Source organism: Alosa pseudoharengus, unplaced genomic scaffold (assembly GCF_046254945.1).
Source record: "Alosa pseudoharengus isolate Yale_2024_CS ecotype anadromous, Long Island Sound unplaced genomic scaffold, YU_APseudo_1.1 YU_APseudo_1.1_scf_11, whole genome shotgun sequence".
NCBI classification, from domain to species: Eukaryota; Metazoa; Chordata; class Actinopteri; order Clupeiformes; family Clupeidae; genus Alosa; species Alosa pseudoharengus.
Genome location: NW_027468576.1, coordinates 27,449,504 through 27,467,003, shown reverse-complemented (window position 1 = coordinate 27,467,003; position 17,500 = coordinate 27,449,504). Strand labels below are relative to the sequence as shown.

The 17,500-nt window shown below is 46.5% G+C and overlaps 1 protein-coding gene across 1 annotated transcript in view; it reads left to right on the top strand.

Annotated features, from left to right (window-relative positions):
- The window catches only part of lrp8 (low density lipoprotein receptor-related protein 8, apolipoprotein e receptor), a 136,331-nt gene that overhangs the window by 82,348 nt on the left and 36,483 nt on the right, over window positions 1–17,500 (top strand). Inside the window, exon 5 of the mRNA XM_076278647.1 lies at window positions 14,540–14,932. Coding sequence (XP_076134762.1) covers window positions 14,540–14,932 — 393 coding nt within the window. The remainder of the gene's footprint in view (window positions 1–14,539; window positions 14,933–17,500) is intronic.

Below are 17,500 nucleotides of genomic sequence, written 5' to 3'. Positions count from 1 at the left end.
AATAAGGGGAATGAAAGGGTCTGACCAGAATGGAAAACACCGGGAACTCTGACCTTGACCCTGATCCTGACCCTGACCTTACCCCTAACATGAGGCAAACTGTAGAGTTGAACGAGTTGGCCCGCTTTCCTTGTCGCTGTGATCAATCAGCCTGGAGATTCCAGACCCAAATCCGAAAGATTAAGGGTCTGGCCACGAATAATGCAATGGCCCAACTCGAGGGGCAGCACCAAGCATGCATTTGAAAATCTCACTGCACGCAATTGGATAACACTATACGACCAATGTTTACTGACTGATTCCGGACTTCGACGCAATTGGATAACACTGACTGTCATCTGTTTAGATCACCTCTGGCCCGCCTGTATCAGATACACAGATGTGATTGGTTCCTCGCGATACGAGGGGCAAAAGTAACGTGAATCATTATTCATTGGCAGAGTGACTCGCTGAGCAAATTGAAATTGTGTTCCCGCTAGAACTAGGTAAATAGATAGATAGATAGATAGACAGATAGATATATATATATATATAGATACTTTATTGATCCCCAAGAACTCAAGTGTGTACTGTTTGCACATGTTGCTTTTGTTGATATTTGTCTTTCATATGTCTACATATACTGGGTTCAGGATTTTATTCAGGGTATGTATGTATGTATGTAAGCATTTCATATATAACCCATTGTTATACTGCTGTTAACCTTACACGTATCCATGCCTACTGTATGTTTAGTCATCTAGCAAACACTTGAATTAAAACCCAATCCAAATAGCAACAGTTCTAGGAGCTATTGGGCCATTAACATCATCAGTGATTGTATTCCCGGGGAATTGAAAACATGACCTTGGAATCACGAGCGCTACGCTCCACCAATTGAGCTGCATTTACCATTCCATTTTAAATGTCATTAATCCAATAACTGGCTACTAATAATCCATTATGAGCTGTTACAGCACTCTTTTCTTTTCTTATGAATGATTAATGGACATTTTTTTAGGGTAACACAGGGATTGCAACGTTCACAAAATATGCAGATGAGGGTCTTAGGAAGGGCGGGGGGCAGAGGATGTTTCACCTTCAGACCCTCCAGAGTCTTCGCGTCGGTCAATGTTTTCCCCGACTCTTCCCCGTGTCTGTAGCGTCCAGCGGGGCTGTAGGCTCATCGCCCGGCACTGCTGCTGCTTCATTCCCTGTGAGATGGCACTCTGCCTGCCCCCACTGTACAGGCCCCCGCTCCGCGCAGTTCATGCTTAATTCCTCCTTAATTATGAATGGCTAATCTCCCCTCTTAATTCCCTGGGAAGGGCCGGTCTGGCTGGAAGGGAGTGGATTTTGGGAGTCTCGTATCGTCTGCTTTCACTGTGAATGGACCTCTTCACTGTCTCCGACACCGCCATCACCACTAGCCCCAACACAACCCATTCAGGCCCTTTAAAGCAGACAAAAGATAGCTGGCCGTAAGAGCCTGAGCCCATTACTCTCACACGGTGCTCCTCCATCTGTGTGTGTGTGTGTGTGTGTGTGTGTGTGTGTGTGTGGAGCAGTATATAGTATTCTCAAAAAGGAGAAATGGTTATGCTACTTTCCCTCACCACTCTTAGACCCCCCTCTCAGTCCCAGAACAATGAATGTACGATAAATTGCATAATTCATGGGTAACAGCTTTTAATATATATAATTACTGGGGGGATTTTCTCCCTCTCTCTTTCTCTCCCTCTCTCTCTCTTTCCTCTGTTGCCTTCCTTTTCTCTTCTGCCACAGTTCTGTTGTTCCTCTCTGAAGTGGAATCAATGGACCAGGTGGGGTGTGAGATCAATTGTTTCTCCAGTCGATGGGCGCCAGGCAACATCACTTCTGTTTGTCCGCGTGTTGGTTATCCGCCGCTCTGTCTCTCTGTTCACTTGCAGTGGCTCTCCCACGCCGAGCGATCTCGCCGTGTTGACACAACCGGGTCAACGCGTCTTAATTTGTCATCACTTTCAGCACGGGCTAATCCCTCTCTCAAACAGCAGATCATAATCATGATAGATGAATACAGTGGCGGCTCTGTCTGTTGTACTACAGCGAAACGGCTCTCGCACACGCCATGTTTTTCATCAAGCCGGCTTGTGTTTTGAGTTTTTTGCTTTTTTTTTTTGACTCGCCCTACGTTGAATTGACAGTGGTGGTCCTCATCTATCATGCCCTCAGATGTACACATCTGAAGTGAACTGGAAAATTAGGATCGTTAACATCACCCCAACTCTGAGAAGTAATTGATTGGCGAGGCTTTCCTCATGTCCCACCTCATGTCTCCGCTAGTGTGTTCTGTTATCTTAGCTGTACAGTTCTAATAACCTGCAGGTCTCGTGATTTCTGATCTGTAATTCAGCATATGATAACTGATGTTGGGGAGCATGTATGTTTTCTAATGGGATTTGAGAGAGTGGCAAAGAATAACAGTGAACAATGTCTGAAGATATCTGGCATGAAATTGCCAATGCAGAGAAGCAATTTACTCTCTCTGTGCAAGGTATTGGGCACCGGAATACAGTCACATATAAATATTAATGCGCTGTACATTTGCAAATAGTGCATGAATATAAATATGGGATATGTGATAGTTTGTCTGTTTGTTGATGTATTACTGGGTCCAAGACCATATACTCCGAAGCAAATTCAGGCCAACACATGCACACTGGCTTTCGCCAGCACACTGAGACAGACACACACACACACACACACACACACACACACACACACACACACACACACACACACGCTCACCTATTCACTCGCACACACACCATTCTGTGGATCTCAGCACCATTTAAAAAGAGCCATCTATTTCGTCACACACATTTTGCAGCAGTTTGCTTGAGAAAACTTGAATACCTTCAATAACACATTAGCCAACAAGAACAGGCTATGAATTATGCATTTGCAAATAGCACTTTGTAGAACCCTGTTCTCTTCGTACCCATCCTCTCTTTGTCCTCCATCTCTCCCTCCATCTCCTCTTCCTCTCCTCCACCTCCTCCTCCCTCGTTTTCCCCCGAGGCAGCCCAAAATGGGACAGAATGAGCTTTTAACATTAATTACGACTACTAATTGTCCGTGTCTGTATGCTGAATTATACATGCACAGCCTGGGCGCCACTACTCTTCTCCAGAGCGTGGCGTTCTCAGAGTAGAACGTTTACTGGCTTCGAATGCGCGCAGAAGTGTGTGTGTGTGTGTGTGTGTATGTGTGTGTGTGTGTGTGTGTGTGTGTGTGTGTGAACGTGTGTTTTTTAAACGTTCATGCGGCCCACCTGCTGTGATGGGACTGGGATGTGGACTGGTGCTGGGAGATGATGACGGGGGAGAGAGGCGCTGTAATGGAGGGGAGATTGTAATGAGGGACCGGGCTAATGCTACGGTATTAGCGGACGCTGTGCCTGATTGAAGGTCACGGTACTGCACGCCTGTACGCCTTTGTGCAGTTTAAGGGGGGGGGGGGCTCTGGGGGAGTTCAAGTTTTGAAAAGTGTTGCTAAGAAGTGCAGTGTTTTAATGTCAGTCTTGCTGTGAGCCTGTGGGTTTTACACTTTACTTCTTCATCGTATGAGACAAAGGCTATGAGGGCTTGTACTGTGAATTCAGTGGACTAGTAAGCGGGTGTGTCTGCATTGCGGATGCACTGGTAGATGGCAGTAGGCTTGAGTTTGTGAAGTTTGAAGGACTTCCTGAATGGCACGGGAACATTAACTTTTGCCTGTGGAAGAGGGAGAAGTTGAGGACTCCACTCCACTGTGTTTTCTCATAATAACCAATCTGCTCGTCTGAAGGGCTGGGGATTTATGCCTGAGGTCGCCTGCCATCCATTGACTGCACCTTGTCTGCGAGGCTCATGGAGGCCTGACATGTTTGGCAGTTATTTATGAAACAAGCCACCAATCTCGCTGCGGGGGACTGTGTGCACAGATGCTTGAGATTAGACATCAGAGATGATATTTTTTTTTAGGGCAGAAGGGATTTGTTGCAGGCGCACACACACACACACATACACACACACACTGACACACACACACACGCACACACACAGACACAGGCACACGCACACACACACACACACATGCACACACACATGTACATACACTATAACTGCCATGGTGAGTGAAGTACAGTGACCGCCTATCTGAAGCTGAAGGGGCTCTTGGTTAATTGTGATGGATTAATGTAGAGTGCGTTGTCACAGGGCCGTCGTTCCAGCCCGCAGACTCAAGGGCCATCCCTCCTAATGAGGATGGACGTGAGGGGCAGAGATGGAGCTCCGTTCTGATGTATCACTCTGTACTGTAAGCACCAAATATCTATCGCTGCTGAAGGTTACCAGAGGTCGTGCCTATTGTTATGCTGTGTGAATTATTTCTGACCCTTGTCAGTGTAAGTTGTCAAGTTGGTTGAAAATATTTTGGTGCAGTAGGTTTTGATATTCTGAAAGGGTGTGTTATTACAAGTGACATCAGCAGCACATAGAAAGTGAAGAGTGATGACAGGGGGAAGCTAGAGTAGATTATTATGGGATGTACCAGCTGTGTGTTCACTGTGTGCTAAGTGTGTTTCACTAATTCACGGATTGGGATAAATGCAGAGAGACCAAATTTCCCTCACGGGATCAGATTCCTGCGGGTTTATCATATGGAATGTTATGATGACACTCTCTTTGCAACACAGGTGATGCCAAGACTAATGTTTGAAGGTTATACCTTATATAAACATGAAGCCAGACAAGTGGCAAAATGCTCATGGACATAATTTTCCTGTAGCACAAATAGGCTGACACTTGCACCGAGCCTCAAGTATCTAATTATTACCATAGAGTGCGGTATGCAACACAAGTGGAACAGCGAGTGTTGTTTAAGGAGTGTGCTTCTGGAGTTAGAAATGTAAACACGTTTGCTATCGCCACTCTTTCTCCGCGTATTCTAATGCCTCAGCCTTTATGTAATAATTGAGGTTAATTAGGCACCAGTGGTTTTGTGTTGTCACGTGCTGTTGCTGTGGGCGAGTTTACAGATGGAAGTGTTCTGCTTTTTCTCTCACACTACCCTTTTCTACCCTTTCTTTTTCTCTTGCTCACTCTCTCAACCCTTTCTTTTTCTCTTGCTCACTCTATTTCTTTCTCTCTCTCACTCTTTCTCTCTGTCTCCCTCCTTTTTGCCCAGTGGTGCTTAAAAGTCCTTGGCTCACCATAAAGCTACGGCACTTCCTATCAGAAATGGGCAGAGTAGCCCTCAGGGAGACCCTAGGCTGGTGTGGGGACACACTTTAGTTGATGGGCTCACATGTACACACACACACACACACACACATACTAATATGCATGCACACACACACACACACACACACACACTAACACGCATGCACGCACACACACACAGACACACACACACACACACACACACACACACACACACACACACACACACACACATACAAACTCCCAAAATGCACACACAAACACAGTTGCTGTTTTAATACATACAGACATTCACACATAGAATTTCCAAACAAATAGCTGCAAAACAAAAAAAAGATTAATTATTTGACAAACTGGAGAAAGACCACAGTCTGCATCAGCAAGGAGAGCACAGTGTGTAAACCCGGCAAATCCCTTTCATTTCCCTCAAACTTCATTAATGATTTATGCAACTGTTTATGTGTACGCGTGTGTTTGCAGTGATTTGCAACTGTAGTGTGTGTGCCCACCCCACTCTGACCTGCAGGCATACTGTAGACAGAATGCACAAGTTGATATTTAAAAATGCATTTAAAATGCAGGACAAGCTAGCATTATGGGTTAATGTAAAACCAGCACACACTAACAATGAATAAAGACAAAACACTACAGGCTCTGTAATGCTAATTTACTGAACTGCTAAATGCAGCGGACCTTCTCAATGTTTCGCTAACCAAACTCAGACCCACTGAGCTTGCTCACAGGTGACCGAGACTAGTGACCGCAACCTTAATGTGACCTACATTTAATGTGATTGCCCTTTGCATCAATTCATTCATTACACAGCGAGACGGTATGAAAGATTATGAGCTTTCTCCTCTCGGGGTTATGGGCAGGTCAGGGTTGGCGAGAGAGTGCAGGGTCTGATGGGATACTGGAGGACCATCCCTGCTACCCGGTGCTCAACTGGAAACGCTTCCTCTCACATCATATCCTTGAGCTTGGCTGTGTGTGTGTGTTTGTGTCTGTGTGTGTGTATGTCTGTGTGTCTGTATGACGATACCCTGCATTCAATCAATTAGCCCTGTGGCCGTGGCTGGTGTGGATCGGGCAGGCGTGGGATTGAGCCCAAGGTTAGTGGTGTCTCTACTGAACCTGAGAGTGATTGTGTGTGTGTTCTCATGAGGCCCGTGAGATGTCCTGCACTCCGATCAGAGATGGCTGTACACACTTGTACCTCGTCATCGCCTCAATTCACTGTGACTGTTCGTGTGTGTGTGTGTGTGTGTGTGTGTGTGTGTGTGTGTGTGTGTGTGTGTGTGTGTTCATGATTATTTGTGCAGTGTTGGAAGTTTTTCCCTGGAACATTTCTGTACTGCCACAGTAGTATTTTGTGGTTACTGATATGACACTCACAGTGGTACATACACACACACACACACACACACACTAACCACAGCTACCTGTCCTACATGCTCTGAAGTCTCTGTGTGAATTTACATCACAGGATCATCTGGGCCATATTCTCCCTACCCATAAATTACAGAGGAACACAGTGGAGGAACAGTAGAGCATGTTCTCCTTGTATGTGTGTGTGTGTGTGTGTGTGTGTTCTTTGTAATAGGTTTACCTAGAAATACACTTCCTGAAGTCTTATTCCCCTTATTTTTGGTGGGAATGTATGTAAATACATGTTTGTGTGTATGTGTATGCTAAAGTATGGTCCCACTTATTCTCTCTTTGTGTGTGTGTGTGTGTGTGTGTGGGTGCATGCACAAGCGTGTGTGTCTATGTGTGTGTGCGGTTGTGTTTCTGTGCGTGTGTGTGTGTGTGTGTGCGTGTGTGTGTGTGTGTGTGTGTGTGTGTGTGTGTGTGTGCGCGTGTGCGCGCGCGTGTGTGTGTGTGTGTGTGTGTGTGTGTGTGTGTGTGTGTGTGTGTGTGTGTGTGTGTGTGTGTGTGTGTGTGTGTGTGTGTGTAATAGGTCTATAGGCTCACGTGTCCCTCTCCCCAAGGCTGTTCTGCTATCTTCAGTTGTAAGCTCTGCTCTCGCCTCTGTGAGAACACATTACTTCATTTCTCTCTGCCAAACCCTTACACACTCACGCCTTCATCGACACACACTCGCCCTGACACACACACACACACACACACACACACACATACACACACACACACACACACACACACACACACACATACACACACAACGGTGTTCCCTCCAGGCTCTTGTCTGAGAAGAGAGAGATGGAATGGCTGATTGTATGGAGGAATATCTTTTTCATCTGATTGTGTTTGAGTAAATGAGATGAAAAGCTAGGCAGACAACTCGATTACAGCGAATTACTAGGCATCGCTGATGAATCCATGTCAAATGATAATTACACTATTAGATCTCGATCGCCACCTCGACCACAGGTCCGCCCATTTGCGTGGTTTATCCAATCATGTTGATGATCCTGGGAGCTGATTGCAGATTTTTTTTTTTTTTATGGAGACTTTTCTTATTCAAATGTCTTCATTTATGTTAATGTATTCTCTTATTTTCTGCATTTTCCCTCCTTTGTTCATCTATTCAAGGCAATTAATTTCCATTAAAAACATGGCTAGAATATTGATAGGATTGAGTCTGACTGACCCAAATACATCAAGGAATAAGGAGAGAGTGTGTGTGTGTGTGTGTGTGTGTGTGTGTGTGTGTGTGTGTGTGTGTGTGTGTGTGAGAATGCATACATGTGTGTCTCTGTGTGTACTGTACGTGCTTGTGTGTGTGTGTGTGTCTGTATGTCTCAGCTGACAGTAATGTTGTAATCTGTGCTGGTGACTTGAATGTGTTAATGGGATGCTTTAGCTGACTGGGGGCCCTGCGGTGTCCTGGGTGTGCTTGTGGAGATGGAGGCTTTTCCCCATTGAGGCGAGCAGGAGAGAGCAGGGAACACTGAGCTCATTAGCTCAGCCTCTCTGATCTGGAGGACTGAGGGGCCCTATGATATCCTTTCTCTCTCTCTCTCTCTCTCTCTCTCTCTCCCTCTCTCTCTCTCGCTAACTCACATTTTCCCAAGTGGAAGCTAAGATCTCTGCACACACACACACACACACACACAACAAACACACACACACACACACACACAAACATGTACACAAAACACAAACACACACACACATACACACACATACAAACACTTAGAGATCTCCCCAACACTTGAGTGTGTCTGTGTGTGTGTGTGTGTGTGTGTGTGTGTGTGCGACTGCGTGCATGTGTGTTTGTGTGTGCGCACGAACATCTGTACATAAGTTGATTTGTGCATCCGAGCGTGTCCGTCCGTGTGTATTGCGTTGTACATGTATATTATGCCCTTTAGTGCATGTGCATCTCAAGTGCGTGCTTATGTTTAATGCCACATCATGTCGGCGGTCTTGTCCCCAGACGATCGGCTGATATTTCCTTTTCATCTTTGCTGCCATTTACCAAGCCTCCCCCACAGGTTCTGCAGGGACCTGGAGAAAATGGATTGCTGCACTTTACAGAGTGTGAAAATGTGTTCGTCTGAGCTGTAAACAACACGCTGCCTGCCAGCGAAATTCACCCCTGAGCGGCTGCAGCGCTCCAAACTTGTTTCTCGCCGACTCCTGACACTGTGTCTGTAGACTTACATCAGCAGTTTGGCTCAGGATAATAGCTAGTGGAAACGAATGTCTCTTCTACTGTCCGGCTCTATGCATGGAGAACAATATGCACTCTGCCTATGCCCTGTCTATCTGACCATCTAAACATATATGGGGTCTGTCCTCTTTAATGCAACTGTGTCAAAGTATCATGACGGCATCATTATTACATGGTTTCTTTTTCAAGTGGTGGTGAAAAAAAGTAAGTATACTCCGCTATCAGGACCCCACAGCCACTTCCGATATCCTCTTGTACAGCTATTGTTGATTCAAGGATACGTAGATGAATTGACTCCTGTGAATAGATTCAGGATGTTGGACACTTCTTGACTTGGACACATCTACTGGCTCTGATGGACTCTTTGTGAGTGCAGTTTTTTTCTCTCATCACTTCTTTCGTAAGCTTGGTTCCACGAGCACTCATATTCCAGGTTTGACATTCTGAAAGGAGTGTTTAAGAGTTTTTATTTCACATGTCTTCACACACAAGTCTTCCAGTTTATGCAGTGCGTTGCGTGTTCAATGTTCTCAGGATGCTAGCTAGCAATGTCACGGCCATCAGCTCAACGACAGAGAAGCATTCTTACTATTAAAGTAATGTAGGCCTTACCTCAAGGTTTTATCAGATAAAAGAATCTTCTAAATAAAAAAATTCATATTATCCAAAGCAAGTTCAAGCATTTGCTAAACTTCAAATTTCAAATTTTCAACTGCATGGTCTCCCTGAGCTACAGGATTTTCTGACTTTGACATTTGTTAATGAATTAACTCCCTCTCTCGAAAGGATATTCTCTGCTAATGTATAAAACATGTATACACTACACTCGTTGCCACGCTTGTTGCCAGGTATTAGTCTTTATTAAAGAAACAACTTGGCGCGTTGAGCCCCCCCCCCCCCCCCCCCCCCCCCACACACACCTCCCTGCAGTGTTAATGTGAATGTAAATAGGAATATGAATGTGGAGGCTGCAGGCTGTGTGGGAGAGATAGTGGTCGCCGAGCGTTCGTGGTATTCAACACGGCATCGGTCACAGGGAGAAGGACGCACGCCCGGGCCCATGTGGCACACCAGCTCTGCTAGTGAAAGGGCAACCTGTATGCTAATTGGCTTTGGCTAACCTTTCCACTCCACTCCCCCCACCCCCCTCCACTGAATGTTTCTTTGTACCTCCCCTCTCGAGAGGCTATTGGAAATAGTCTAGACATTTGTCTGTCTACCGCGGTGCAACACATCATAGCACAGCACAGCCAGCTTGGACTCCATAGGGCTTTGCCAGTCGTCCTATCAGTGAGAACATGGCTGATTAGCATGTCGACAGGCTGGCACGTGGGCTAATCTAGACATGTATGGGGGTCTCTGATCTCTTCCTTGTTGCGTGCGCGTACAAAGGCCTTAACTTCAAAGGCGCTCGATGCATTTTAAGCACCTACTAAGTGGTCAGACCCAGGAGACGAATGCCTGCTCCACTCTGACTGAATCCCTCTTCCTATCTCTCTTTCTCTCTCTTCTCTATCCTTCCCTCTCTCTCTCTCTATCCCCCTTTCCATCTCTTGTTCCTCGTTTACTCTCACACACACACACACACACACACACACACACACACACACACACACACATGCAGACACACACACACATACACACACACACACACACATACATGCAAATACACACTCATACCCATGTACTTTGCCTTTCCCAGCACCCCATAGCCCCTTGGGCCTTGTTGTCAAAAGCCAGACTTGTCTGCATCTGAAGCAGCACCCGACCACTCGGAAAGGCCCTCGAGCCTGAGTCCACTAAATGACACTCTGACATCTCAGATCCGCAGCTCCATACATCAAGGCTCCTCCTTGTTGTTCCGGATGCAAGGGGTTCCCCCTGCGGGCAGGGAACCCCCCCCCTCTGTAATGCTCGTTTCTGTAATGATATTAAGCGGTAATGCTGGCTCTCGGAGTAACGCTCCATTAACTCACACTTCCTATACGCTGGCTGTTTCCTCACTGCCGGGGAGATGCGGCGCTTTGCTCCCGAGTGTAATGTTCTGAATCGCACACGGACTGTGAGTCGGTCGACATCTCCATTTTAAAGAGGTTTTTATAGTCTCTGAGTTTGTACCTTGTACACCGGGGTAAAATCTGCCATTTTGTTGTAGTCTGCACTTGATGAAATCAACATCGTCAAAGTTTCCGGGGAAAAAACCCCTGTGTTCTGGGATTCTTTATTTCTTCACTGTGCCCTGATTTTGAGTTTGTATTAGTATGAGCACTGTGTAATAAAATCCCTCACGATAACACAGCAACAACTGTGATGACAGCATAATAACATGTAATCACGACGCTCGAGTACTTTAGTCGCTCGACTTACGTTGGCACGCCGAGCACTGAGCAGATTGAACGCTCTCTCTCTCTCTGTCTTTCTCTCTCTCTCTACAGTAATTGCATATGTGGGGCACAGACAGCTAAGTCTGTTGAATATCTCAGAGAAAGAGAGAGAGAGAGAGAAAGAGAGAGGGGGGAGGAAGGGAAGCCGTCCACTGTGGGGAAATGCTGTGTCATGGCCAGAGGTGGAGGCTTTAGCCGGAGGAGTCTGATTAAAGCTTAGGGGAGAAGCTTACGGCCTCTGATGAAGCACATGCTGTAACCTCCGTAACTCGCCTAAGCCTTTCTCTCTGGCCCTCCTGCTTTTACCTCTGTGCATCTGTGTGAGTGCTAAAAAAGAGCTTTTAGCTCTGTGCATCTGTGTGAGTGCTAAAAAAGAGCTTTTAGCTCTGTGCATCTGTGTGAGTGCTAAAAAAGAGGGTTTTTACCTCTGTGAGTGCTAAAGAACATAGAGATCTTGAGAGAGCAAGAGCTGGCAACCAACAAATCTAGACGTAGATTGAGAAAGGAAGGACTGAAGCCTCACTGTACTCTTCTACATGCCTCATAAAGAGCCTTTCACATGGTATTGAAATGGAAAGAACATGAGAGAGAGAGAGAGAAAGAGAGAAAGAAGGAGAGAGAGGGCTAATTTCTTGTTCCTTCTCCTCATCCCCCGTGTCTGAGGCGGCTTCACCTGATGCTGAGCCCAGCGGAGGACATTTTCCATGCCAGTGACTTCCAGCCCTGATGTGCTGAACTGGGGTGTCTTATTAGATATCACGCTCCAAAAACTGTGGGCCTCATGAATCATAAACGTGTGTGTGTTTATGTGTGTGTGTGTGTGTGTGTGTGTGTGTGTGTGTGTGTGTGTGTGTGTGTGTGTGTGTGTGTGTGTGTGTGTTCGTTCGGGGGATGAGTGAGAAAATTGAGAATGCAAGAGCAAGAGAGAGGGGAGAGAGAGAGAGAGACAGACAAGAGAGACACGACAGAGAAAGCGAGATCAAGAAGCGAGTGTAAAGAGTATGATGGAAAGAGTGATGAAAGAGTCTGTGCAGGAAAGAGTGATGAAAGAGTCCGTGCAGAAGAAAGTGAGAGAAGAAGAAGACTGCTGTGCTCAGCTATGGCTGAGGCATTGTACTTGTAGATGTGAAAAGTGAGAGCTTATTCTCTCCTCCTCCTGATTTGTGTAGCTGAAGGTCACTGTAATCTCCCTAATCTGTAGCTCCATCTCTCCCCTGCCCTCTGTCTGTAGGAGGGAGGAATGGGCCCTCTGGTGCACGCATGCAGGTGAAGGCCATCTTGGCTTTACTCCTTTATTAGCCTCTCACAATGCCCTGTAGAGGTCCATTCATGGAATACTGACCTCACCAATCTGTCTGAGAGATAACATCCCAAATCCTCATAGGCTTCATACAAAAGTAGCATATTGGCCTAATATTTATGTATGTGGACTTTGGACTCTTTGGGCTATGTATCATTCCAGTGTGAATTATGTACATTTGTCTGGTACATACTGGTGCGTGTTTCGTGAGTGTTGCAAGTTTCAGTGTCTGGTGCTCTGTTCAGTTCTGCACAAGGATATTGAGGCTCTGATCTCAAGTGTACATGAGCAAGGTCATAGTCAAACAGCAAGACGTGAGGCAAAGCTGGATCTATGTGTAAACTGCACAGTGCTAACACTTTCAACCACAGTACCCTTTACCAGCACAATAGGACCGTACACACACACACACACACACACACACACACACACATACGGTGTTTGTCTGTTTGATGTGTTCCCATGCCCTTGATGAAGAAAATAAGCTGCCTCCTATTCGTTAGCATAACAAGATAATCCACCAATGATGGCCTCCTGTCAACTTTTGTCGGGGGATTATGGCTGTTTTTCCCCCAACGCGTGACTGCCTGGCATCCTGAACGTTTGATGCATTATTCAGACATTTCCCCTCGGTTAACCGACACTCAGGATAAAGAGGACACTAATAGTGCAGGGAAATACCTGTCTAATGGCGCTCGTTGATTTGTTTACTTTTGCGCAATTAGGCGCACGCACGCACGCACGCGTGGGCTAATCACCTCGGCAGAAATGAAATTAGCGGCACATCCGACGGTCGTTATTGTAATGGATCGATCCTCTGAAGGTGCGGCACGCGCGCAGGACAGAAAATGGGAAATGAAGTGGGCAACATGAACCGGCACGCCGCCGAAAGGGCAAGCGTGACCTTTTCCACCACAAACACAAATCACATTGATTTCTTGTCAGGCATGGCAATTTGATAATGTCACCGTTTCGATGGCGGAAGCATTTTTGCGTGCCACCAGTGCTCTTTCCGTCTCCGAGGAACCCTCAAGACAAAGGGCCCCTGCGCTCAGGTGATGGCTGTTCCTGAGAGCTCTGTTTAGGTGTAAGTGCACATGTACAAAAGCACAGGTGCACACTTGCACATCTACAAATGACAAAAACTCAAGGGTGTGTACAAATACACACACACACACACACACACACACACATACACACACACAATCATTCTCATGTATGAAGTCAGACACAACTCATTTCTCTCGACGTGTTCAGTTGCTGTGACTGTTCTGACAACTCTTTTGCAATGCCACACACACATTATTTTCCATGTACCAAGCTACTTATATGAAGCTGAGTAGAGCATAAATCTCAATCCCTTCACAATGCTGCCGGTCAGTCACTCCCTGGTGTAGACTGACCCCATTAAAAAGGGAGACGGGTCCTCACGGCAGCCCACTGAACCCTGTTTAGTGTCTGACGCAATGCACAGGCTGAAGACTGACCTCGAGGTCATCTGCTGTGCACATTTCAAATCGATGTGGTCTAGAAGAGCCTGTTTAGTATGGACAGGCTGCCTGTTGGGGCAGCTTAGCTCATTCCCCTATACAGTATATCAGAACTCGTTTAACACTGGCGTCTCCCACTCTTCATATGTAGTCATTATCTGCGTGGGCAAGAGAGCGTCTGAAAAGTGCATGATTGATGGGTTAAAATGCAGACTTCCGTGAGCCCACTCTCTGCAGAGCCTAGTAGTGCGAAGTGATGTTGTTCTCTTGTTTATGTTTTTGTTGTTGGCTAGTTTGTCTTGAGGGATCAGTGGAATCCCACACTGCAGTGTCAGAGCTTCTGGTGTTTACTTACTGTCTCTCTCTTTCTTTCTCTCTCTCTCTTTCTCTCTTTCTCTCTCTCTCTCTCTCTCTCTCCCTCTCTCTCTCTCTCTCTCTCTCTCTCTCTCTCTCTCTCTCTCTCGCTGCTTCCCTCTACCCTCCTCCCCCAGATGCTAAAGCCTGCCCAGCCAAAGAGTTCCAGTGCCGCAACAGGAAGTGCGTGGCGCCTAACTTTGTGTGCGACGGTGATGACGACTGTGGTGACGGCAGCGACGAGGAGTCGTGCGCGGGCACGGCGGCCGGCGGTGGCCCAGCCCCGCGCACCTGCGGCCCGCACGAGTTCCGCTGCGACGACGCCGAGTGCGTGCCCATGCTGTGGAGCTGCGACGGTGACCCAGACTGCCGCGACAAGTCGGACGAGTCGCCCGAGCGCTGCAGCCGCCGCACCGAGCCAAAGAAGCCGCGCTGCCCCGCCAACGAGTTCCAGTGCGCTAGCGGCGAGTGCGTGCACCTGAGCTGGAGGTGCGATGGCGACGCCGACTGCAAGGACAAGTCCGACGAGGCCAACTGCGGTAAGGATCTGCCGAATGCTTGAGGTTGTTTTCACTGAGGTTCATTTGATATCTCCATCATTGCTTTAACTTGCAGTTTTCATGTTACATGGGTGTGTGTGTGTGTGTGTGTTTGTTGTTCTGACCAGTGGTCAATTTGATTCTTGCATCATTTGATTTTGTCAATTTCATTCTTACATCATGTTCTAATTTGTAGCTTTTTCTGTGTGTCTGTGTGTGTACAGTGTCGCTCTCTGTGTGTGTGGTTTTGCGGTTTCTGTGTGAAACAAAGGGTATAAGAAAGGATTTGACCTTTCAGAGGACCTGTTTGATGTTGGTTTGTAATGTGATGGCGTAAGAGAGGGAGAGTGAGCACATGAAGACCCTCTCTGAGAGCCTGGGCTTTGATGTGAGCAGAATGTCTGTCTGAATGGAATGTTTGGAGGAAGGGTTCGTGTGAGCACAGCATCTGTAGCATACAGAGGAAAACATGGCTGAAGTAGTGCCTGTTTGGTGGTGGGTGTTTATGTTTCTCGTCTGATTCTGACTGTTGGGCTTGTTTTTAAATTCCTTCTCCCTCTTTGTGTGTGTTTGTGTTTTTATTTGTGTGTGTCTACTTGCAACCCACACATCATTAAATGTAATGATGCTGTGTTGTGTTTTTATGTTCTATGTGTGTGTGTGTGTGTGTGTGTGTGTGTGTGTGTGTGTGTGTGTGTGTGTGTGTGTGTGTGTCATTAATGTGCTTCTGATGCTGGAGGTTGGTGAGATGAGGACTTAATGTCTGTGATGACACACTGGAGAGTCCTTGAAAAAGATGTTGTGTGTGTGGTGTTTGTGTTTGTGTTTTATAGAGGGAGGGAGAGAAAAAAATAAAAAGAGAGACAGAATATGCTTATTTCTGGGGGTGTGTTTGAGAGTTTGTGTGAGCATGTGTGTGTACATAAGGGTTGTGCGTGTATAGGATGTAAGTGTACCTGCGTGTGCGTGTGTGTGTGTGTGCGTGTGTGTGTGTGTGTGCGTGTGTGTGTGCGTGTGCTTGTGTGTGTGCGTGTGCGACTGTGCGTGTATGCGTGTGTGTGTTTGTGTGTGTGTGTGTGTGTGTGTTGAATCAGTCCCTGGAGCTTCCATCTTCCCTAAATAACACACTCATGTCAGGTTTGTTGACAGTAAAGGTGACTGGTGAGAAGGGCAGGGTCAAAGACAAGGATTTTATTTTCTAGAGAACTAGGGCACACACACACTCGCACACACACACACACACACACACACACACACATACACACACACACACACAAGCGTCGCCAATGTGCATCATTTTTTTTGTTGGAACATGGTAACCATAGGAGCTATAGTATATGCCCACATGTCAACATTAGTTCCAGTCTACACCAATCCAATGCAGCACATTACCATTCAGTTTGCATAACAATAGTGGAATTCTTACATTCGTGGACACATTATTTGGTATGGATGCATACATGTATGCAATCCTGCTTTTGAATGTGTGGATATGCTTTATGTATAATGCATGTGTGTTTAAGTGTGTGTGTGTGTGTGTGTGTTTGTCTGTGAGTGTGTTTATGTATTGTATTTGTGTGCATGTGTTTGTGTTTGTTTATTGCATTTGTGTGCGTGCATGTGTGCGTGTATGTGTGCATGTGTGTGTGTGTGTGTGTGTGTGTGAGTGGGGACAGGGACAGGGGGGGGGGGGTTCTCACGGGAGATCCATCACACAGCCCCGCCCAGTCATGAGAGATGGAGAATCATCCATCTGGGCACTCGGTTCTGTCGGCGCAGATATTTACACCCTACAGACACTCAGCTGTCAGTATCTCAGGCATTTATCACTATTAGTCCCATTCAGATCACAATCACCTGTCTGAGAGCATCACTTGCATTTATGATGGGATTATGGGTGTGCCAGTGGTTGAATAATCCAGACCTTTTCAGCATATGGGGGAGTAGGGAGGTTTGTGGTTGTGCCTGTGTGTCAGTATGTGATGGTGTGTGTGTGTGTGTGTGTGTGTGTGTGTTTGTGTATACATATGTTTTCATTGGGTTCAATGCTTAACCTACGTGAATGACAAATATAGTATTTAAGAAGTGTTTGTGGATATGTACGAGTGTGTGTGTGTACACAAAAGTGTGTTTTTCTGGCTCCAAAAGGGTTTTTTCCACACTATAGTTTTGCTGGTGCGGCTCGTGGTGCTGTGCCCAAATGGATTACAATTGGCTCCATGGCACAGCAATTGAGAGGCCGCGCAGCGCATGAATTATTTAAGAGCCTTAAAAAGATGAAGAGAGGAAGAGGAAGAAAAAACAAATTGGTTCTTCCTGAAAGTGCCCAGCCGGCCATGCTCACAATCTCCCCGCAGCAACGTCCGCATCTCTCCGCAGCCGGATAGAGAAAAACGAGAGAGAGGGGGATAGAGAGAGGGGGATGGGAAGTGTAAAAGTGAGAGAGGAAGTCAGTGGCATAGAAAGATGGAGAGAGAGAGATGGATATGGAGAAAGAGAAGGATAGGAAGAGAGAGAATGAGACCGAGAGAGAGAGGGGGAATGAAGAAAAGGAAAGATAGAAAGAGA